The sequence below is a fragment of the Lampetra fluviatilis genome, chromosome 22 (assembly GCF_964198595.1).
Source record: "Lampetra fluviatilis chromosome 22, kcLamFluv1.1, whole genome shotgun sequence".
Classification (NCBI taxonomy): domain Eukaryota; kingdom Metazoa; phylum Chordata; class Hyperoartia; order Petromyzontiformes; family Petromyzontidae; genus Lampetra; species Lampetra fluviatilis.
In genome coordinates, this window is record NC_136296.1 from 2,223,059 (window position 1) to 2,247,320 (window position 24,262).

The following is a 24,262-nucleotide window of genomic DNA, read 5'->3' on the forward strand; positions in this document are numbered from 1 at the left end:
TCCTTTGCACTGCTCCTTCGCGCCAGCTGAGCTGCTGCCCGCCCCCCTCCGCCCCCCCCTCCTGCAACTCGTCCGGCCGTCCGCACCACCCTGACCTTTAATCTGTGTGCTGCCGTCCCTCCCGTCCCTCCAAGGTGGACATTAAAGGAGCCTTTGACTCCATCCCCCAGAATACGACTGTAGACGTGGTAAAAAGTATTGTCGGCAGTCGCCAGACGAAAGATGGGTACATCATCCGCAAGTACGTCGTGGTGTGGGCCAACCGCCAGGGCGTCATGCAGAAAGCCTTCCGGCAGCAGGTACTCTGCCCTGACGGCCTTCACATCGACGCTCCCCCCACCACAGCCTCGTGCTTGTGCTACATCGCTGAATGGTCCTTGTGAGAATTAGTGATTGTATTTCATGATAATGAATGCACCTTTAGGCAAACTCGACCAACAATAGTACATTAAATGCCCACAAATTCTTAAATTTGTAACGACTCCAGGAGACACTATTCTTGTGATGATCTTTATTAAAGATACATACACTTGACAGGCGAAGACCCCAACTCCAACAGCAGCCCCGAGCCTCTCCTCTCCTCAGCATGGCCATCCCTTGACCTTTAGCCACGCCCCTTCTCTAGAACCTTCTCGATGGCTCTCGGTCCTTGATCCGCACCTGCTCCCTTCTATCACTTGGCCACAGCCCCTATTCTTGATCCTTCTCATAGACCCCAGATCGTTCTCCTGTCTGTTCCTTAACCTGTCATTACCCGCTGTGGCCCTTAGTCTCTTCCCATGCTAATCCCCCTCTCATTACCTCCTGTCTTTACATCTTCATAGAATCATAAACATAACTGGAGTGACTTGTTATTGACTGTGAGACATTTATGATTGCCGTTCGTTTCCATTAGAGCTGTGTTTGTCGTTAATCGGTACTAAACCTGTGAAGCCCGACATTACCAAGATCCCCCATATAGCATTAAAATATTGTAGGAGCAAGTGCTGTTAGCGAGCACCTATAAAGGCCTGCATGGCACACGAGGGGGTGGTTGGGCAGCACCAAGCCCGGCCACCTTTGTCTCCCTAGTAGTGATCTTTACCCACTGCACCAGGTACTCATTTTAGGCTGAGCCGACCTTGGGAAGGCTCAGGACCGGTTCAGATAATCTTCACTGGTGTTGGTGACCTTGAACGGGAATCAAACTCGAGTAGCTGGCTTCATAGCGCAGCGCGCTAACCGCTGCGCCACCGCTCCATTACCATTGTGGGACGCACGGGCTCAACACACTAACCAAGGACGGCGGTGGATGTCAGCGCTACTGGGATTGATTGCGTGAGGCCACGTGTCGGGTTTTGGACAATGTGAGCGTGTTGAGTGGTGCTCATGCTGCGCGTGGTGTCCGTACAGGCGTGCTCGTCGACGCACTTCCAGCCCAAGATGTCGTGCTTTGTGAGCCAGCAACAGACATGCTCGTCCCTGCACAACGCCATCGTGGTGGAGCAGGTGAGGAGGCCGCTGGCCGTGACTCTGTAGCCTAACAGGCGCGCAGGGTTGCCTGGATGAGATGTCACAAAAAGTTGCGGTGTCTGTTTGAGGTGGTCACCCAGAATTAGCTCTTTCCTGCAGGATCAGTCCCCAGCTCTGTGTGTTCAGCCCATTCCACCATCCTGACAATGCAAGCTTTTGTGGGTCGACTCTCCTAAGTTGCAGCATCATGCAGTACATACAGCACAGATTATCATGACTAAGTTTAACACGTAGGCTTTAGTGACCAATATCCATAATAGAGGTTTTTGGGTGAGATCGCGTAAATATATAAATGTGTCGTTAAAACCCGCCACCACCCGACACAGCCTACTAGTAAGGGTTGTCATGTAAACAGAACATGCCCATTCGTCACTAGTATAGCCCATCGGTGTGTTGGAGAGCCAAGCTACAACATTTAGAATATGAGTACGACGTTTCGCTAGTAATTACAACTAGCTTCATCAGACGGTAGCCAGATTTGTGGAGAAGTCTTACTTGTTTCGTTCCTTATATAGATGCATCGATGTGTTGACCACGCAGCTGCGCTCTTGCGCAATGTAGGGGGGGGATTACTGAGCCAACGTACATTATGCATGTGGATTATGCGAGCCCTTTGAACTTTTCCTTCCTGTCTTTTGTGTTTATTAAAATAGCCCGACCAATGGTAATCCCTATTGAAGTACGCTGCCCTTTGTAGGCATGCATTTAAATAATTTATTATTTGATGATTCGCTTCCACACCGCACTAAGGTTGTAGCTATCCGAACGGTTAAAGTTATTTTAATTTCTTTAAATTTCGATAGATTTTCTAATTAGTCTTGGCTAGTAGTGGCTAGTTTTGCACAAAACTTCAACATTATCAAAATCAATTGAGTGTCCTTTTTGGCACGCATGTTCTGCTACCGCTGACAGTTGTGTTTGGGAGAATTTAATATTTCTCTGATGTTCTTTTAGTCTCGTGCTGATCATTCGTCCTGTTTGCCCAACAACATTTACCACACGTGCAGTTAATCCTGTACACGCCTTCTGTTGATAGCTTTGGTAATACACCTTTTGTACCAGATATTAATTTCTGTATTTTATGTACCGTGCCAAATCTGACTCGGACGTTTTGTTTTTCCAAACATCTGGCTAGTTTATCAGTTACTCCCGCAATGTACGGTATTTTGATCGTTTTAATTACTTGGGCAGTTTCAATGCTCTTGTTATTTGATTTGGTTTTGGTATTTAATGCCCTGTTGGTTTGTGCATCAGATTTCTGTGCGGGGTGATGAATTACACAGCAATCAGCTGATAATGTATTTGACAAAACTAACACTACCCAAATTTTGAAATTTGCTAGACTAACAAACAACTCTCAACTGAAAATGAACATTTTATCAACAAAACGGTTAACAACATGACAAACGTTGAATTATCCAGCAACATGGTTTCGGTCCTGTATAAAGGTCTTAACTTTGCTGTTGCCCAATGTACAATCCCTTTCGATGAGATAATTTCTGAAGTGGAATTAGCAGTTACACATCTCCCCCATAATCAAGCTGAGAACAGCAAATTGCAAAAAACTAATATTTACTTCAGTGAAGCAAAAGCCTTAAGAGACTTGAGAGCAAGTAAACATATCCAAAATCTTTCTGCTGATAAGGGCCGATCAACTGTTGTGATGTTCCGTGAGGACTATGATAATAAAATCAAAGATTTACTCGATGAAGGTACCTACCTTGAAATTAAACGAGACCCAACCAGCACCTTGGAACGTAAAATAACGGCAATCATTGCCAAATTATCAATTCCCAAGGAAGAGCAATACCTGATCAAACCAAGGGCATCAAAACCACCAAGACTTTATGGGCTACCAAACATTCACAAACCTGATGTCCCATTAAGATCCATAGTTAGTACAATAGGCTCTGCCACGTACAAATTAGCATAATACTTTACAAAACAAATACAGCCCTACATCGGTAGGACCTCTTCGTTCATCAAAAACTCTGAACATCTCGTAAATATAATTAAATATATTAAGCTTAACCTTAATGATATTCTCGTAAGTTTTGATGTAACCTCTCTGTTCACGAGGGTTCCGGTAAACGAGTCAATTAAGTTACTTGACACTCTGGTAACGCTCTCTTTGGTTCTTTTGGTAAAGTCACGTATAAAGAAAATGTATTAAATAATAGAGTTCGACGTTTCGATTGCAACACAAGCAACCGTCATCAGGTAGAACTATATTTTAGAGACAAAACAGAGACACGGAGACACACAGACACACAGACACACACGCAAAGAGAGACACACAACATAGTCACACAAACACCCAATGCCTCTGTGTCGAGGCCTTAAATAGAGAGAGGGGGGGCAGAGAGAGAGGTGGGGCTGCTGGAGCAGAGAAATTAGCAAGTCGATTAATCTACCCTGAAGCGACCCAGGGAAAGAAGATCGAATGGCCCTATCAGAGCCTGGTAAATTTTATAGAGAGAAATAGTTTGTGAAAACAAAATTTAGCAAATCTTTTGGAAATGTAATGTAATGCAACACGGAGTCGGCTAACACACAGTTAACACATAGCCTGGTTGATTACAATCTCCAAAGATTGATAAAATTAGAAGTTAAGTGTGAAATTTGACAAACATAGACACACAGAGAGATGTGTGGAAATCCACCCCGAAGCTAAATTTTGTTTTCTCAATCTATTTCACTCTCTAAAATTTACCAGGCTCTCATATGTCCATTGGCTCTTTTTTTCCCCCGGCCTCTTCTGTGTGTCTCTCTCTGTCAAATTTCACACTTAACTTCTAATTTTATCAATCTTTGGAGATTGTAATCAACCAGGCTATGTGTTAACTGTGTGTTAGCCGACTCTGTGTTGCATTGCATTACATTTCCAAATTTTACTAAGTTTGTTTGATTAAGTGTGTTTTCTCTCTCTCTCTGTGTCCTCGTGTTGTTGCTCTATTAATTCCTGCAGTCACGAAAGCTCCAAATCTCTCATTAACATGCTAATTTCTCTACCCCACCCCCTCTCTCTGCCCCCCTCTCTATTTAAGGCCTTGACACAGAGGCGTTGTTTCTCTGTGTCCCTATGTGTGTGTGTGTCTCTCTGTGTGTCTCTGTGTTATCTCTCTGCTTATGTGTCTGTCTATGTGTCTCCGTGTCTGTGTTTTGTCTCTCTCAAATTTAGAAATCTTTGGAAGAACGTAATCAACCAGGTAGGGTGTTGACTGTTATGTTAGCCGACTCTGTGTTGTATTGCATTATATTTCTAAGTTTACTAGGTTTGTTTTCTCTTTCATTTGTACCTGATGATGATCGCTTGCAGTCGAAACGTCGTATGCTATTATTACATTTATTTTTTCTTTCTACGTGACTTTACCGAAAGAACCAAAGAGGAAGGACAAGTTCAAAGGGCTCGCATAATGTACGTTGGCTCACTAATCCACCCCCCCCTACATGGCGCAAGAGCGCAGCTGCATTGTCAACACATCTACGCCTCTATAGAAGGAACGAAACAGTAAGACTTCACAAATCTGGCTGCCGTCTGATGAAGCTAGTTGTAATTACTGGCGAAATGTCATACTCAGATTGTAAATGTTGAAGCTTGGCTCTCCAACACACCGGTGCGCTGTACTAGTGACGAATTGGCATGTTCTGTTTACATGACAACCCTTACTAGTTGGCTGTGTCGGGTGGTGGCGGGTTTTAACGACATTTATATATTTACACGATCTAACCCAAAAACCTCTTATGTATCATAACTAATATGAGAGTGGGCATACCTGCAGATAGCAAGGCAGGGCTCATCCTACCCAGATGTGATAACTCTGGGTCAACTCTTCAGTCAGACACCGTGGCCTATCGTATATCGATTATTAGACATGCAACTATTCAGCAGTTAAAATCTGTTCTTACGCTTATGACTCATTAATGATTCCCCGAATCATCTTCAAATTCTAAAATTCGCCCTGCCATGAGAAGAAGGAATTCCCATTCAGAACTCTCATGGATGATGTCACATCACCCTGTGCCGATCGCAGACTGGGGACTGCTAAGTATATTTCTCAGACTTGTTATCCAACAGAGTTATCCATTGGTTAACGATTGGACCATAACTGTTAATTGCATTTGTGTTTGTTACATTTGTTTGCGACCTTCACTGACACTGCAGTGGTAGGGAGCAGTCTGGGAAGCGGGGAGTGGTAGCGAGCAGTGTGGGGGGTGGTATGAGCAGTGTGGGGAGCGGTGGGGCGTGTTGAGGAGTGGTGGGGCGTAGTGTGGAGAGTGTTAGGGAACTGGGTGGGGATCGGTCCAGAGCAGTGTAAGGAGCGTTATGAACCCGGGGGACCGAGTTTAATGCCCACTCATGACAAATATTCAATGATGAACATCTGACCCAGTCCGAGACTCAGCCTTAAATGAGTACCCGCTGTGTGTGCCTCAATAGGTGCTCACTAACAGCGCTTGCCCCAAAAGTCTGTTAAAGGCTATAGGGGAAAGTCTTTGTGTTGACAGTGTATGGATATGCATGTTTTGTGCTGTCAAGGAAATATGTGCACACATCGTGTCCTTGCGTGACGTGTCTTTGCAGTGGCTGGATACAACGCTGACATCTGTTACGGTCTACGAGACCCTCGAGCGACTGCTCCTCAACAACGTGATCATCATTGACCAAAGGTGACATTTTAAGATGAACAATCTGGCCAATGGTGGAATACTATAAGCTACGTGCTACTACAGGCCAGGAGGAGCGTGGGCCCAAGCCCATCCACATGCCGCCCCTACATGTTGTAAAGCGTGAGCGCTACACCCCTTAACATATATCCCCATCGTAACCATTGCCGGTAAATGCACAGTGTTTATCTATTCATATCTAAACCTTCACGTGGAACTTGCTGACCCGGCCTTCTGGACAGAGCTTTATAGCTCATCGGATTCCTCCTTTAGTCTGAGGTGAATCTATAGCCTATTGTTAATGAGCAGCCAGCACCGCTCCCTCCTGGCTTCACACCGCCACTCGGCAACCTCGCATCGTGTGCAGGCACCAGTGTAGTGCTGATGATACCTGTTACACCAACCGCCCCCTTCAGGATTGTTTCTCTTTCATCCACTGCCACTCCTGCAGGCACAGTGACGTTGTGACCGTGTGTGTTTGCGGCTGTGTTCACCCTCGAAAGGCACTTCACTACCGGAAACAGATTGCACGCGTTTGTTGCAGCTGCACCTGCTGCCGTGAGGGCCACCGCCATGAGTGCTACGGTGCTCACGGTTGCGCCGTATGAGTGGCACCGCCGTGGTTGCCACGGCTCTCAAGTGGCGTTGCCGCTGCTGTCGCCACAGGTACTATTGGCAGCGCCGTGGGATTTCCCAGGGCAGCCCCTTGTCCTCGCTGCTGTGCAACCTGTGCTACGCCCACATGGAGAGGTCGATGCTGTCCACCGTGCAGCAGGAAGGGTGTGTCCTCCCTCCAACCTCAACTCGCCCAGCCTATACACAGAATCAGACAATTTATTTAAGGGTGGCTCATAACTTTACAACAACACAGCCAGATGTGCCTCCTCCTGGAGCAGCAGCAGTAGGTTTAATGCTGGATCTGTAAACTATAGACAATTTTATTTACTCTGTAAAGCCCGCTAAGCTATTAGCTCTTTTTAAAAGGCGACCTTGCCACACATGATATAGCTCATCGAAGTTGCTTATCATCATATGTAGGGATTATAGTTACAGCCAAATAATCTAAACGCATGTTTTTAAATCTGGAGGGAAAAACCGGAGGACCCGCAGAAAAAATACATGCGACCACTACCGGGAGAGAGAACACGCAGCCTCAGAATATACAACAGGCATCGTAAGTGTCCAGGATCGAAACCCATGGTCTCCTGCATACCAGGTGAGGGTGACAACATTTCCTCGTCACCACAGATCTGGGGTGGCGACGTGAAAAAGCGGTCGCGCGTTCACCCGAGGTTATACTCTGGTGGGTATTACCCATAATATACGCACCACCTGCTGCTTCACAGTGGACGTTAAGGATATCCCCACCTCATTTGAAAAGAGTCGTCCATTGTTGGCCGGTGGCGTGGTCCAAATTTGATAAAATACCCACACATGACTAAATCGGGATTTACACGTAGCAGCATCGCACCCATACAAGCATGCCCAATTGCAGGCCGGTGCTGAATCATCACGTTGTGCCGCACAGGGACAGCTGCGACTGGGGGTGCCCTTCAACTATTGTAAGGTGCTTTGAGTTACTGAGGCATTTAAGCAGCGCCATTTAAATGCCGAGATAAATAATGATTTGTATGCGTGTGTCCGCCATGCCTGTCCAGTCTGCTCATGAGATTCACCGATGATTTCCTGCTGGTGACTCCTCACTTGGACAAGGCGAACCACTTCCTCCGGTGAGCGCCTCCGCTCCCCGACTTCACGACAAACCCAGCGCGTACACCTGGGTGTACAGGTGCACCCTGGCAGCAGAACGCCGGTTCCGTGTTTCACACAAACAGCCGCAGATATAAACACACAAACACACATCCCAGCAGCAGATATAAACACATTCAATGTAACTGATATTGGCCAAACATTCCCATGCTAAAAAGGTACAGTACCTACTTACTCAGTTGGGATTACACACAGCAGCAACGTCACCCCCTGCACCTCTGATTAGCCCGCAGCTCGAATTATCGTAGTTGGCTATGTATAGTGCAGAAGAAGTACCACATACCCACATATAAAATTTGGCAGGACCTTCCTGAAAATTAGGCTTGAGAATCAGTGAGGGTTTCTTGGTTAAACAATTATAGTAGTAGTAATAACTATGAGGAACACGTTACACTCATCCTAGGAGATGTGTCGCTTCTGAGAGGTTTTATTGGTGATATCAGCGGTAAGCCCTGGTGATTGCGATAGGTTAGCCTGGGCACTGAACAGTTTGGTGGTTGATCAGAGCGAGGGGTGTTGACTGTTGCCAACAGCAAGATGAAATTGATTCCTAGCACATGCTGACATATGTAGTCTGGCAGGTTCAACACCCAGTTCAGTGAGTGACAGGCAAAATGTGCAGCACTCAACTCCACTCCGCCTTTGTCTCCCTGTTTTCTGGTACCACGCCCATGAGCCAGCACTTTGGAGGAATGTGCCGCGATGTGTTTTGAAGAAGGGCCATTGTCCGAAACGTCGCCTATTATAAATACTTCCTTTCAAGGCCACAGTGTTATTGACGAACGAGTTTTTTGTGTTATTTTAGCTTGTGCATCATGCCCATTGCCCCAGTAACATCACCAACTTATTTGTTCCATTTTGGAGGCAAGGGTTGGTCAATGGTGCAGATTTGCAAAACCCCACCAACCGCTTGGCTGTGAGGTGGCCAGGTGATGGCAGCACAACAAGTGGGCTCATTAACCTGTCTGCGGACGTTGGAGCGGTGTGCCTGAATGTTCTCCTTGTGTGTGTGTGTGTGTGCTGCGTGTTCAGTGTGAGACGCGGTGAGGCTTTCCTGGACAACAACATCATCGTTATTGTTCTTGTAAATCAACCGCTCTTTTGTTAGTCCCCTGCTGGATGAGGGCCTCCCCTTGGCATGCGGGTTGTGGGGGATATTGACCATACTTCACGGTGGTCAGTGCGGGTTTGAGACATTAAATTGGTGGAGCGTGGTCCGTTGAGGTACATGGATCGGCACAATAGATGTCGCAGCACTGCCTTCTGCTGACAATGTAGACCATTATCGTTATAACATTGTAATGTGGATGTAATGACTGATTTAGAGAAACGAACACCAGCCCATGGAGTTCTCCCGTATAAGCCGTCACTGTTGCCCTATCTCCCGGTAGCCCTGCTTACCCTCCCCGCACACCACGGTACCGTGCTGTCTTGTGTAGGCTGCTGCTTGGCGGCATGCCTACGTATGGCTGCACGGTGAGTCGCAACAAGACGGTGGTGAACTTCGCGCCAGAGATCGGCGACGGCAGCGGCGGCTTCATGCAGCTGCCTCTTCACTGGCTCCTGCCATGGTGCGGCCTCCTGCTCAACACCCGCACACTGGAGGTGCTGGGAAACTACTCTAGGTGGGTGCGAGGCAATGCGAGACGATACCTCCACGAGCTTCGACCCACCGGAAAGGTCGCCCTCCGTGTGACGAGGCACAAACTGCAATGTTGCTCATGCCCAGATGTTTACAGAAAGACGGAGCTAACACGTCAATGCTTTTCCGTTTGCAGCTACAGCAAGGTGCAGGTCAGTTGGACCATGAGCCTTTGCTTCGCCTCCCAGCCGGGGCAAACCATGCGCACCAAGCTCATGCACGTGCTGCGTCTCAAGTGTCAGCCCATCCTCCTGGACCTGCAGGTGAGGGCAGTCGTGCGTGACCCCGATGACGATGGAGGACGTGTTGCCAATTTAAAAGGCGATGCGGCCAAAGAAAAGTCAGCGGGGCCGGTTCACGCGTTGGCGAAACTGCCAAAACCTTGTTGCCTTGGCCGTGTGATCCCGTTGTGAACGTATTTGCCACGGTTTGAGGAGGTGCTCATCTCATGTTTATAGCCTTGAGCCAGTGGTGGAAATCTCACATTTCCTTGGCAGGGGTGAGTCTTTCCCATGAGGACAACCACTGTTGACTTCCCCACAAAGTGGTACTCACTTTTAACTATCCAGGGGGATGATGGGCTGAGTCTATCCACCAACAGTTGCTATTACTGCATGTGGCTCATGCGCTGGCCATGTGTAATAGGGGTGGTGTACATAGAAAGGTTCACGGAGAACTGTGTGCACAGAACAGCAGATAGTCCAGTTCTGATCTTCTCGGCTCTATGAATGCAATGTCAAATTATGCATTGTACATTTTACTGGAGTCCAGTTTTGAATATGTTGGTGTTGCGATTGATTCACATACATGGTTAAGTGCCGACAGACATTATGACCCACCAGCTAAGTGTCTTCTCTCGCACGCGTGGTCTGCTCTGCGTGTGCGCCCATAGATAAACAGCTTCTTCATAGTGGTGATAAACCTGTACCACACGCTACAGCTTCAGGCTTACAGGTGAGGCTGTTCTGGTATGAGGCTCACTCGGTCGCTCAGGATCAATTGAGCGGCATTATCATTTCATGAGCTGCGTAACCCTGTGTGGAAGCTACCCAAGCAGCTTTTGCTTTCTCAGATAGAGGGGCCTACACGGGCATGGCACGGGCTAGATAAGAGATGGGCAGATGTAATTACAGAAGGATGTAGAGCTGAGTGGAATTGCCGAGAACCGGTACCAATAGTGTCAAGATTGGCCTCTATGGAGGAGGCCCGTTAAGAGATGAGACGGGGCATCTGGAGGCAGTCACCCTCCAAGAACAGTAGAGGGCAACGGTGCGATGTTCACACTAACGTGCAGCAAGTTGTCTCAGTGGGGAGCACAGTTGGTGCATCTGCCAGTCATCTCAGTCAGTCAACCCATGGCACTTTGGTCTATTCCTGTGATGTCCTGCCAGTGAGCATTCCTCACTTCACGTGGCCTCAAGGTATACCTTGCCTGGCACAAGTGCCATGATGACATCACCGCCACATCGTGGCGAATGGCGGCTGTTGTTGTTCGAGAGCAGCAGGGCAGTAGTTTGCCCACTCCACTAAGAGCCTGGCTACCTGAGTTCGATTCTCGCTCACGGTGAATAGCAGAGACGTATATCGCAACCCATCCTGGGCATCCCGTAAGTGACTGGTGCAGTATGTAAACATCGCTAATAGGACTTACCCCAACAGTCTGTTAAGGCTACACGAGGATCTTTATGTGTGCCTGCTTGGACACGTGTCAAGGCGCACGTTCCCGCGCGTGTCGGCAGCGTGACGCGGCGGTGTTTGTCTCCCCGGCCAGGTTCCACGCGTGCGTGCGCCGGCTGCCGTTGTTCGGAAAGGCTGGCAATAACCCCGGTTTCCTGCTGTCCGTTGTCGAGGAGACGGCCACCTGCGTCTCTGCACTGCTCCTCAAACACAACAAAGGTGAGCGAGCGGCCACCTCGGTGTTTGTGCCATGCCACCCCCCACCCCACCAAGAAATCGTAGAGTAGGGGTGGGGGAAGCCTCTCCTGAACGGGGCCACATGGGATGTTCAAGTAGCTCTGTTCAACTGCACTTTAACTCACAAGATCCCCCGTATGGCCTTAATAGACTGTATGGACATGTGCTGTTAGCGAGCACCTCTGAAGGCCGGCAGAACACATGAGGGGGTGGGTGGCCAGCACCATGCCCAGCTAACTTTGTCTCCTGAGTGGCGATGTTTACACATCGCACCAGGTGGTCATTTGAGGCTGAGTCGATCTAGGAAAACCCAGGACTGGTTCAGATAATCGTCACTTATGTTCGCTATTTGGGTTTCCGGGTTCGTAGCGCAGCGAGCTACCAATTGCACTATTGCTCCAAGACGTCCTTGCAGTGACATCTTGTAAATAATAAACTAAAACTCGTCTGTAAAATATTTGCTGTTAGTGGAAGCACTCGAGTAATTGTTGCCTAGCTTCTTGGATTGGGACAATGGCTTATTAAAGCCTCTTATATTGAGTGTGTGTATTATTTACATCCCTGTGACTTGTATTAACGTCACAACAATTTTTTCAGAGGTCAGCTGTGCATTGGGGAAGTGGTAATAGTTTAGTTTAGTTCTGGTGTTGTGTCTCTTAACACAAATGTAACAGTTGTTAAGGATATAAATGAGACAGTTGTTAGAGAGTCAGTTCAGCCCCAGTGCAAGTGTGTCTCACTATGCAATTTTGCATTATGTTTTCTTGCCGTCTACACCAGGGGTCCTCAAACTTTTTAAACAGGGGGCCAGTTCACTGTCCCTCAGACCGTTGGAGGGCCAGACTATAGTTAAAAAAAACTATGAACAAATTCCTATGCACACTGCATATATCTTATTTTGAAGTGAAGAAACAAAACGGGAACAAATACAATATTTAAAATGAAGAACAGTAAAGTTAAATCAACAAACTTGCCAGTATTTCAATGGGAACTATGGGCCTGCTTTTGGCTAATGAGATGGTCAATGTCCGGTTCCATATTTGTCACTGCTAGTCGCAACAAGTGATGCAAGTGTGCATCCGTTAGTCTAGATCTGGTTTGAGATTTCAAATGTTTCATTCTGGAAAAAGTTTGTTCACAGACATAAGCGCTGCCAAAGATAGTTGCCATTTTGAGTGCATGGTTCCTGAGATGAGGATATGTCTCAGAGGGGAGAAATGCATAGAAATTATGAAGGCTGCTTGACTTGAATGCGTCTTTCAGAGAGTCACAATTCTGCAGTTCAGCCAGTTCCATTTGGTAAATTGTATCCACATTTTCAATGTCAATAGAAAATGGGTTACGGAAAAGCTGTATGTCCTGTTCATGGAGATGAAGCTCTTTAAATCTAAATTGGAACTCCTTTTGCAATTTTTCCAGTGAATCCACACATGTTTTGTTTGGGAATGCAACCAATGGTTTTTCCGCTAACAGATTTTGAGTTGTGGGGAGATGGCAGAAGTTTTCCTCCTTCACTTGTTTGATGAGGAGGCCTAATTTTACTTCAAATGCTTTGACATGTGATTGCATATCACAGATGAGCTTCCCCTTTCCTTGAAATTGCACATTGAAACTGTTGAGTAGCTCTGTTACATCTGTCAGAAAGGCAAGGTGCCATTTCCATTCTGCATCATTGAGCTCTGGTACTTCTTTGTTTTTTGAAAACAGAAAAGCTGTAATCTGTGGAAGTAAGTCATAGAAACGTTTCAAAACTCTCCCTCGACTCAGCCAACGGACTTCTGTGTGGTACAGAACATCTTCATAGTCAACATTTAGCTCAGACAGAAATTCCTGAAATTGTCTGTGGATTAGTGCATGAGCTCTAATGAAGTTAACAGAGTCCCACTTCAGTGATTTACTACACAGCGCTTGTTGGTGGATGAGGCAGTGTATGGCTATTGGATGAGAATGGTTATGTTTGTCCATCTCTTGGTTAATGCGAGCAATTACTCCTTTCTTAGACCCCACCATGCTAGGAGCACCATCAGTTGTCACACTGGCTAGTTTAGCCCAGTTCAGCTCCAAACCATTCACAGTTTGGCAAACCTTTTCATAGACATCCTCTCCTGTAGTTGTTCCTTTGATGCTTTGCAGTGCAGCAAGCTCTTCTGTGACTTCGAAATAGTCATTCGTCCCACAAATACAAATTAGAAGTTGTGCAGAATCACGAACATCATTGCTTTCGTCGAGTGCCAAGGAAAAATAGGAAAGTTTTTTTTGTGGAGTTTTGCAAATGCTCATGCAAATTGTCTCCCATTTCTTCAATCCTCCGTGTAATTGTAGGTCCTGAAAGACTCACTGTACTAAATAAATCGGCCTTCTCTGGACACATCTTTTTGGCAACAGAAAGAAGTCATTCTTTAACAAATTCTCCCTCAACGAATGGTCTGCCAGTGCACACTATTAGCTTGGCAACTTGAAAACTTGCTCGCAGTGATGAAATATTTAGCTGCTTCTGCTTCACAAAAGTATTTTGCTGAGTTGTTAATGTATTTTTCAGTTTTAATATTTTATCTTTTCTCACTTCTCCGACCAAATAATCATATTTATCTTCATGTTGAGTTTCATAGTGTCGACGTAAATTGTATTCTTTGAACACAGACACTATATTCTGGCATATCAGACACACAGCTCTTTCCTTGTACTGCATGAAAAAGTAATCATAAGGCCACTGTTTTTTGAATATCCTACACTCCGAGTAATTTTTTTTCTTTCTTGACATCATTGTTTCCTAGGGAGTCAAAATTGCTATTAGTAAAATACCAATATATATACAGCGCTACAAAAACAATATACCAGCAATAACTTTGCCCACACAGAGACATACAGACTGCACTGCCCATCAATGCAGTCTGATTGGGGGAACTCCGCTTTTACCCCAGGCTCACACTGGTGCGGGTGCCATTAAAAAGTTAATTACACCTGCAGTTTTGTTCACAGATCGCAGTGCGATCTGCGAACTCGCATAGGAATCTGATCGCATGGGGGAGAAGACCCATGCGATCCGATTCCACTGCAGGAAAAAAGAAGGCACATGTGCCTTTTTTCTTCCGAATCTAATGCAAGTTCAGCCATACAAGCACATGGCTGAACTCGCACTGCTCAGAGATCGCAACAGTATGAACCGGGGCTTACACAACATACAACATATAACCTCATATAATTGAATAGCGATCAGAATATAAATGCACTTACTATCATTTAAATTGGGTTTCCTACTCCTCGGCTGTCTGTCACTGACCAGCACGGGAAAACAGCAGTCAGCCCCTCCAGAGATCAGAGATCACTCTGTTATTACCCCTCTATCATTTACTCAGCACACGGGAATATCACTGGGAGTGGAGCCGAGGGGCAAGTGAGGGAGCTGAGGGAGGGAAAGCCAGTCAAGCGCAGCCAGGGGAGGGCTGGCAGCCTTACGCCTGGGGGGCAAGTCCAGTCAATTGGCCCATTGAACCATTCACCAGCGCAGCCCAATTAGTGCCCACCGCGCAGCTCAATCAGTGCTCACCAGCGCAGCCAAATCAGTGCTCGCCACCGCAGCCCAATCAGTGCCCACCACCGCAGCCCAATGAGTGCTCACCAGCGCAGCCCAATTAGTGCTTACCAGCGCAGCCCAATTAGTGCTCACAAGCGCAGCCCAATTAGTGACCATGGGCCGGATAAATGCCCTCGGTGGGCCGCATGTGGCCCGCGGGCCGTAGTTTGAGGACCCCTGGTCTACACACACGTAATGCTTCGCACGTGCGCGTATTTATGCATTAACCCCACAGAGTACTACGGGCAGGTCAAGCATGCATCTGAGCTGGTGAATCCTACACGGGGAGGTAATGACACCAACCACCCATAGGGAAATGCCATCACGACAACGTGTGGGTGACTGAAGATGCTATTGGGGAGAAGGCTGTGTGTGCCACAAGATACGTTATTTCTGAGCCTCAATTTGAATCTGGGCAGCCATGTGCGGTTAAACAAAATTTTTAAGTAATTTTGGTAATCTTAGGCTGGCTACATTTTCGTGCGAAGTAATATATATACCTATTTTACAAGCAAATTTGAGATTAAAATACATGTTTTGTTCTTCCCATTGTTAAATTAAACAAGCATTGTCTTTTCGCATATAAATTCCACGTTTGCATCACTGTGCATCCTCACCTAGCTTGAGGCTTAACTCTGAACCCACCGACTCATCAATTGGCAAAGGGGAGCATTGATTCCGTGAGGGGCAGGAGGGCAGCGGAAGTCTCCGCTCGTGAGAACCCAGGTATTGGCGGCTGAAGTGTGACGCTCGCGGACCATGTGGAGATACCAATCACCGTGGCACCGCTTCCGCAGGGCGCGGGCAGCTGCCCCAGATGGACCGTGACGCCGTGTCGTGCCTCTGCTACAGCGCCTTCCACAGCAAGCTGAGCCAGCACCGGGCGATTTACACCGTCCTGCCGGGGCTGCTGCTTTGGCGTGAGTAGTGGTGGAACGGCTGTTTGCGCCCTGTGGTTTAAACCTTGCATCCTGAGTTTGATTCCCAACAATGGCTGAGACCATGAACTGGTCCTGCCCCCTCACTTCACCAATGTGCCCTGACCAGTGTGGTGAATCATGGGTAACTCATTCACACAGTGTGGGGAGTCCTTCATCCGGCAAGGGATTTACAAAGAGCTATAGGTTCGTATTTTTTATTATTACATGTGAAATGGTTCGATAGAGGCGCACACACAGAATTTGGGAGGCAACACTTTATTATTAACACAATGGGTAACTCTTAACATAGGGTGGTGACCACCGACCTATCCTTGCTAACACACAACACTCGCTAACACTGACGTTCTGATATAACAAGCGTGGCCAAGCCAGTAGGGCTACTGGTTGGCCACGCTGACTTGAGGCTTGACTCAAGTTTTCATGACTGCAGGGATGCATACTCTTTGGTTCTTTCAGTAAAGTCACGTAGGTATAAAATAAAATAAATTAAATCACGACGTTTCGGGCGCAACTCAAGTGCCCGTCATCAGGTGGGACAACCACAGAAGGAAACAATTGCTGAAGTGGGCAAAAGGTGGCTGCTTGTAACAAGAGGCTATATAAGTCAGAGAGGTGGGGGGAGGAGCCAGGGAGGAGAGATAGAGAGGGTGCGGTTGTGGGGTAGGGGGAGTGGAGAAGTGCAAGCTCCAACACGAGTACAACAAAATGCCGGGGCTGGGAAGTGAGTGGGGCTGGGGGGTAGGAGGCTGAAGAAACTGGAGATGCGGATATGAATGCAAACTATAAAGCAGTTAAGATTTTACCTGGTTAATAACATCCTTCCAATGATTGCTCAATTTGTATTCATCTTCTCGGTTGAAGTTATGTCTATGTTTATATATCTGGATGACTTCATGAACAAACCTTTGATAGTAGCCCGAAGGTTTGCAGAGCACCTTGGTCTCGTAAAAAACAATATCATGAGAGCCCACAGCGTTATAGCAATGGTCAGCCACGGCGGAGGTATTAGTCCTGCCGTGTTTCAGATCTGCCTTGTGCTCGGACCTTGATCCGGTCACGTGTCCAGCCAGGTTCATCCAGAGTGCCACGGCCTCACACAACCCCCGCGGTACTCACCCACGGCCTCCAGAGCCCCCCCCCCCCATCCGGCCGTGACGTCATTCCAGCATACAGATGTAGTGACGTCATGTGTGTGTGTGTGCAGACCCGCGCGAGGTAGTGACGCTCTCCCACATAGTGACGTCACGTGTGTGTGTGTAGGCCCACATGGTAGTGACCTATCAAGTCACTACACAAGTTTAATATAGCTCTCAGAGACACCTTCTTGTTCAGTTATATTTATTATGAATGAAGTTGGCCGACTCACTGATAACTTAACGAGTAACCGCGAGTGACTTTATACGCTTGGGTAACTTATGTGACTCTCCGCAACGCTCGCTGTGTAGTTGGCTAGCTACACAGGAGCGGACGCGTAGCAGTCACGGAGACAATATAACTCCAGCCTTCCAAGACTACAAGGTGCCCATTCCAGGACGATGAAGACGACCTGCTCCAAGATAACGATGGCGACGGCAGTCCATTGGTTCCCCCACAACAGCAGCTCAGAGCCCTGTTCCACGCCGGCTTTTATCCCTCTCACCATCCGGCCACGCCCCTCTTCCCGAACACTCTCTCCCCGCACCTGGCCCTGTCTGTCTGGCCATTGTATTGTGAGAGATTGGCATGTCAATGTAGCTACCGCCACATCGAGGCCTGAGATGGGTGCAGCCATTTTGGCTGCACCCATCTCAGCCCAACAGCTTTGGGGTGCCATCGATCTTCCTTCTCTATCCTCGCCCACTTACCCTTGGGCTGCACCCATCTCAGGCCTATATAACACCCTGCTTCAGCAGCTCTCTTGCTATATTTTTTCACCTGATGACGATTGCTTGTGTTGCGATCGAAACTTCGTGATTTTTTATACATTTTTTATCTACGTGACTTTACCGAAAGATCCAAAGAGTATGAATTCCTGCAGTCACGAAAGCTTTAAGTCAAGATTTAACAAACACGCTCTATTGTATACACGGCCGTACATATGTGGGGAACAGAAGGGCGAATTTTGTAACATTCATCTATTCGTGTTGGCTTTATTTTGGGTTGACCCCCAGCCAACCCATAAACGACTGCTCTCCTGTCCTTGTCATTGCATGCTCCCACATTCCCAGGCAAAAAGAGGACCTTCGCAAGACTGCCTCCAACCACCCGGCATTGCCTCTCCAAAGCGCTCACCATGAAATGGAACAACATACTGATGTGATCGCCAGCACAGCTGTGGTAGTGCTTAGAGACACTGCGGCCTAACAGTGTTGCAGCGACCTGGCACTTCAGTCCCAAGACCATCACGGACTGAGTACGGGCGGGACAAAGGCAAGGTTCGGGATGAGCGGGGCGGAACAAGGCAGACCTCCGCCCTCCAGGTCCTCCTCGGGGGCCATCTCGATGATGAGGGTTCTCATCAAACAGATACCTGTGACACTTTGATCATACAACATACTACGTTGTTAGGTCATCAAGACAAGACAATAGGGGGTACATCTACATCCCATACCCACCGTCAGAATCACAATATTTCTTTATCCTGGAGAAATCTGATGAGCTATGAAGTTCTTTGTACAGATGTCCAATAGGGGCGGGTAAAAAAGTTAACAATCAACAAAGTATAGGAAAGATATTGGAAGGGTAAGCAAATCACAAAAAATTTTAACTATTTAAAACTAAACTGAGCTTTTTAGCTTTTTTCAGAAGCTACCTGGCCCTGTCTGTCAAGGCCAATGGAACCGTTTATCTTGAAGCTAAATTACCTGGTTACAAAGGCAACAAGCACATAGACGTCGTCTTCCTTTTTACCTTCCAACGTATTTTTACACTTGACGAATTTTGCTCATTAATTACTTGTGTAATGAGTGGCTCCGGCACGGAAAATGACTTCAGGTTATTTATTAATAAAGCTTGGTACAGCCACGTCTCTCTTCTCTCTTCGCGGATGTCTGCCGCTCTTGTGATTGCGCTGCCCCGCGCCACGTGGCACTCACCCGCTCACCAAAACGCCGCTGGCTGGCGGTGCGCTAGGGAGCGGCTGAGCGGCTGGAGTTTCGAGCCGCCATGTGGCCGATGGAGATGGCGGGGCAGCAGCGACGGGGAGCTCCTCTTAATCTTCAACACCGACCCCTCATGTTACTCTGCCCCCGGCTTATATTCGCTCCCCGGAGGCTAAGCCCCGCCTCTGGCCACGCCCCTCCTGGAACTTTCGGGAGCGTTCTAGAGGCCTCCCTGGTAGATCCGCCCATCACCTTTACCCCAGATGTAATCCCCACTATGGATAAACCGTGGACTGTATACATTAATGTATGCCCCACAATAATACAGGAGATGGCGCTCTCATTACACTTGCAATGCCAGTATAGTCGACTCTCGATTATCCATGCCAATTGAGGGGGTGAGGTGGCAGCGGAGGATCATAAAAAATTGCGGATAATCCAAAATATCCTTTTTTTGTGGATCTACAGTTTTTTAATGAACAAAACAAACATTTGTAATTAAGAATCGACCTATCGATGCATGTGCTCAGTGATAACACCTACTCTCGCGCAGAAGACTCGGCCCATGAAGTGGATTGCAGAGCCATGCCAATCAACATCAAACTTCGCCCACTGTTGTGAATATATGGCAACTACTGTACTGTAGAGCCGATCTGTTCCATTCAAACCCCACGCCGGTCTGACCATGCTGTGGCTGCTCCTGGCTCCACACAAAGGACCGCGCCCAAAGACACGAGTCTCTCCAGCTTAATAGCGTGCCGCCAGGAGCACGCCCTGCAACGCCACCTCTCCTGTGCTGCCATCATGCTCTCCATGGCGGCCGTCGGCATCGGCATCTTCCTCGCCGTCTACTACCTCAACGAGAAGCAGACGGCTGTGAGCTGTGATGGCACACGGAACACAGTAGCTTCATCTTGCATGCGAGTGTGGAGCCCTGCCCACGTGCTCCAGGTGTTCGTGTCGGGGCCCCATGGGCCGTGGGGGTTCGCCTGCTCGGACGGCTGGAGCGACGCCCTCTCCCGCTTCAGCTGCCGCTCAATGGGCTACGACAGCGAGTGGTGTAGGGGCCGCCCGGCGGCGGGGGGCTGCTGGCCGTGGCAGGTGTCGCTGCACTACGACGCGTCGCTTGTGTGCGGCAGGTTCATCGTGGCGCCCTCATGGGTGGTGACGGCCACTCACTGCGTCCTGCTCAACACGTTGCTGGGCCTGTGGAAGGCGTACGCCGGCCTGGTGAAGCAGCCGTCCATGATCACCCCCTACCTGATGGTGGACAAGGTCTACTTCCACTCGCTCTACGACACCCAGTCGTCCAACTACGACGTCGCGCTGCTGCGCCTGCAGGGCCCTGCGCAATTCTCGGCAACCGCATCAGTGATGTCCACATCTACAAAAGTCGCTGAGATATTCTCAGCGGCAGGAGCGGCATTCTCCAAGTTGGGCGAACTCACCATGCACCACATGGCAGACACATCACCTTCTGGCCCCAGTGCCTGGCACAGCACACGCGTTTCGACAAGGGCGACCTGCCCTACGCCTGCGGCGTATGCAGCAAAAAGTTAAACTACTCGCGCTCGGCTAATATGTACTTTTTCACTTGCGTGTTTAACTGTGTGTACCCGTGATATTTTAAAGAGGGCAGTCCTTCTATTGTGTATCCAACTACTGTCCCTCCCGGCCATATGAAGTGCCACACTCAACTCTACCACCGACTAAGCTCATTATTTCTCGTCCATACTTGATGCTCCGTTTGCTATTACATCTGCTAGGAAAACAGCTCATAGCCACTTCTACACTCCATCATTGGATCCTTTAAAACCCAATCTCTGTCTCATTACTTCACCAGCTCGCCTTCCAAACTTCATTCTGCTCTTAAAAATGTCGACAACTGCGAGCTGCTGCTATTCGTCCAAGGTTCGCCGCTCTTCATCCTTTCACAGAAAGTATCAGTGCAAACTATTAATTCTACTTTTCTTATTTCTGGGAGGTATTGAGCTTCACCCTGGTCCAAATGTAAAGAACTCATGTAATTATGTAGATTTTTCTGGTAGAAAAGGTGTTGGTGTTCTACACGTCAACATCAGAGGGATGGTGATTCAATTTAGCCAACGAAAACTAGAAGTAGCAAATCTGGACCCGGAATTATTTTGCCTTACAGAAACACTCTGCTGTCAATGACTTGCAGATTATGATTGACAACTACAACCTTTTTCGGCTTGACCGAGGATCTAAAGGAGGTGGAATTGCCATCTATGTTCGTAGTACTATTGCATGTTCACCAGCTCATTCGGTGTTGAAAAAATGTTGCTTTGAAGGTCTGGCTCTCAGAATCACTCTCCCTAATAATCAGCAGATATTGGTAGGTGCTATAGACCACCTAGTGGTAAGATGTTGAAGCTGGGACTGCATTGAGGGAGCTTCTTGGAGGCCTCCCTAATGGTGAAATAGTTTGTGGGTGATCTGAATTGGAATTTGCTAAACCCACCTGCCGTGGTCACACATTTTGCTAATGAATTTGACCTATTTAAATTAATAAATGTCCCCACAAGAGCCAACCTAAAAAACCTGGGACCGTCATCTCTCTTGACATCCTGTTGATTAATGCCCCTCACAATTTCCCACTGACTGGTGTTCTGGGTAATAACCTTAGTGATCACTCCTTCATATTTGGGGTGAGATCGTCAGCCAGATTACGGCTTGGGAGACCTTCAGGTACACTTTTCTGCAAATTCTTGACAAACATGCTCCGATGGTTAGATTTAAAATTAAAGGCAACCGTCCACCATGGTTTGATCCTTTGATTACTAAGCTCATGAAAACTAGAGACAAGGATTGGGCATGTGCTCAGAAAAGTATATTGGTCATTGACTAGCTAGAGTACAGGATTTTGAAAAATAGATGTAAAAAAATTTCGGCATGCAAACAATTATTACTTTTCCTACACTCTCCTGGAATCACGTGGCAACGGATCTTCTGGAAAACAGTAAAATGTATTGAAAAGGCATCTAATACAGAAAATCTTCCAGTTGCACTTAACCAAAATGGAGACTTTTTCAGAGCCTCCATTTTAACCTTCATTTTTCTGAAGCTGGTGACCTTTTTAATAATAATGTATTAGGAGTGTTGGCGCAGCTATCTTGTACCAAAAAATAAGCTACGCCTTAACCTTTGGGAGCAAGAAGTCTGACGCGTGTCTTAAATCAAACTTTCTTTATTTCTTAGTTGTAAAAAAACGAGCGATTTCCAAAGTTATATCTTCACCTGTCCACGTACTTTATCACGTTATCGCACGGTCAAAGACTGTCCACTCGCTCCCGCCTGGCTCTTCTCCTGGCTTCCCGTTTATACTGTCAGACCGGAAGTGATGACATGGGTTCAATCTACGGAGCGTCTAACCACAGGGGAGTTCTAAACAGTATGCCCAGTCTGTCAACAAATGTATGACAGATGTACATCAAATGTATACACAGAAATAATACATTCACTTTCTGTCTCATGGCTCTTACAGGGAGTAAACCCTGCTAATGCAATTTCTGACACCCCTGTACAAACATTAAACAAATTTAGTTTCCAGCCTATCCACAAAAATAACGTTCTGAAACATCTGTCCTACCTCAAAGGGTCCTACTCTTCCGGAGCGGATTGTATTCCTTATTTGCTCTGATAACTGTTGGTCACCTAATATACAAACCTATAACCCATATTCTTGACCCGTCCATCAATGAAGCATCGGTACCTCTAGAATGAAAACATTGCTATATTCATCCAATTCATAAAGGGGGTCCTAAAGATGATCCAAATAACTACCAACCAATCTCAATTTTGTCCCCGTTGATGGATTCTTTCGAAAAATCACTGAACTACCAAATTAGCAGTTTCCTGTCCGACAACAATCTTTTACATTGAAACTAATCTGGGTTCTGGAAAAAATACAGCACCACATTTTCTGCACTAGGCTCTCTAAATCACATTTACAGTAGCATGGATAATAAGCAGTACTGCACCAGTCTTTTTCTGGACTTGTCCAAAGCCTTTGATACAGTCGACCACAACATCCTGCTTAGTAAACTAAGTTGCCTCCGTTTCTACAAACAGTGGAATGGTTAAAAAATTACCTCTCTTCTCGCACCCAAACTATTCATAGATAGTTGGAGGTCAAACAGTGTTAAGATAAAAAAGGGGTTTCACAGGGTTCCATCCTTGGCCCTCTCTTGTTATCTTTTTATGGCAATGACTTGGGCACTGACCTGGATCATTCCAGGTTAAATCTGTTTTCAGATGAGACGATACTGATTTCTGCTGGCCGCTCTCCACATGATATGATTGCTAAGCTCCAGTGTGATTTAAACAAACTACAACATCAGCTAGTTGCTCTTAAACTAGTCCTGAATACCTCAAAATCCCCAAGGTGCTTCTCACCAGGACTCAAGCAGGAAATTTTTTTTCCCCAATTACATTCCTTAAATAATTATCAAATAGAGCAAGTCAGGATCTATAAGTATTTTGGTGTCATCTTTGATTCAAAACACATTTTTCAAGATCACATTAGTTATATTGGTAAAAAGACAATAAAAAATGGTTTTCTGTATCGACAAAAGCATTGCTTCCCCACTGTTCCATTTGGAATTGATCAAAGCTACCATACTTCCTCTACTTGATTACTATGACATCGTATATAAATCAGCCCCCAGTACTGTACTGAAGAAGCTTGACCCAATGTATCATTCGGCCTTAAGATTTGCATTGAACTGCCCATAGAAAGAACCAAAGAATAATTCCTGCAGTCACGAAAGCTCCAAAATTAAGATTGCCCATATAGGACCCACCACTGCGATCTTTACATTGGGTGAAACTTGCCATGTCTTAATGATCGACGGCTTGTGCATCAGATCTTATTTATTCTTGATGTACTTATAAAAAAAATCAGCAGACAACCTGCTGGATCTCCTCACTGTTTCGAAGAACAAATGTGACCTAAGGTCTTCGCTCATTTACCAGCTTCACATTCCTTATTGCCGTACAAATACTGGAGGAAGGGCCTTTGCTGTCGATGCCCCAAGGGTCTGGAAGGCTATCGCCAATAAACTGAAACTTGGATCACTCCCTGTGAGATCTGCACTCAAAACTGCTCTTGAGGAGCTGTACACTCCTAGCTGCCACTGCT

The 24,262-nt window shown here is 47.0% G+C and overlaps 1 protein-coding gene across 5 annotated transcripts in view; it reads left to right on the plus strand.

The window, feature by feature from the left end:
- TERT (telomerase reverse transcriptase) overlaps positions 1-19,099 on the plus strand; it is a 37,206-nt gene extending 18,107 nt beyond the window's left edge. Inside the window, exons 8-19 of one of the 5 annotated variants that reach the window (XM_078866266.1) lie at positions 135-299; positions 1,393-1,488; positions 6,098-6,183; positions 6,847-6,960; positions 7,839-7,910; positions 9,390-9,575; positions 9,729-9,855; positions 10,485-10,546; positions 11,364-11,488; positions 15,316-15,369; positions 15,878-16,000; positions 18,229-19,098. In XM_078866266.1, the coding sequence (XP_078722392.1) occupies positions 135-299; positions 1,393-1,488; positions 6,098-6,183; positions 6,847-6,960; positions 7,839-7,910; positions 9,390-9,575; positions 9,729-9,855; positions 10,485-10,546; positions 11,364-11,488; positions 15,316-15,369; positions 15,878-16,000; positions 18,229-18,320 (1,302 nt within the window). In that variant the 3' untranslated portion in view covers positions 18,321-19,098. Of the gene's footprint in view, positions 1-134; positions 300-1,392; positions 1,489-6,097; positions 6,184-6,846; positions 6,961-7,838; positions 7,911-9,389; positions 9,576-9,728; positions 9,856-10,484; positions 10,547-11,331; positions 11,489-15,315; positions 15,370-15,877; positions 16,001-18,228 lie in introns of those variants that run through there. The other 4 variants (XM_078866270.1, XM_078866268.1, XM_078866267.1 and 1 more) reach the window with 4 other exon arrangements.
- Positions 19,100-24,262: the final 5,163 nt, after the last annotated feature.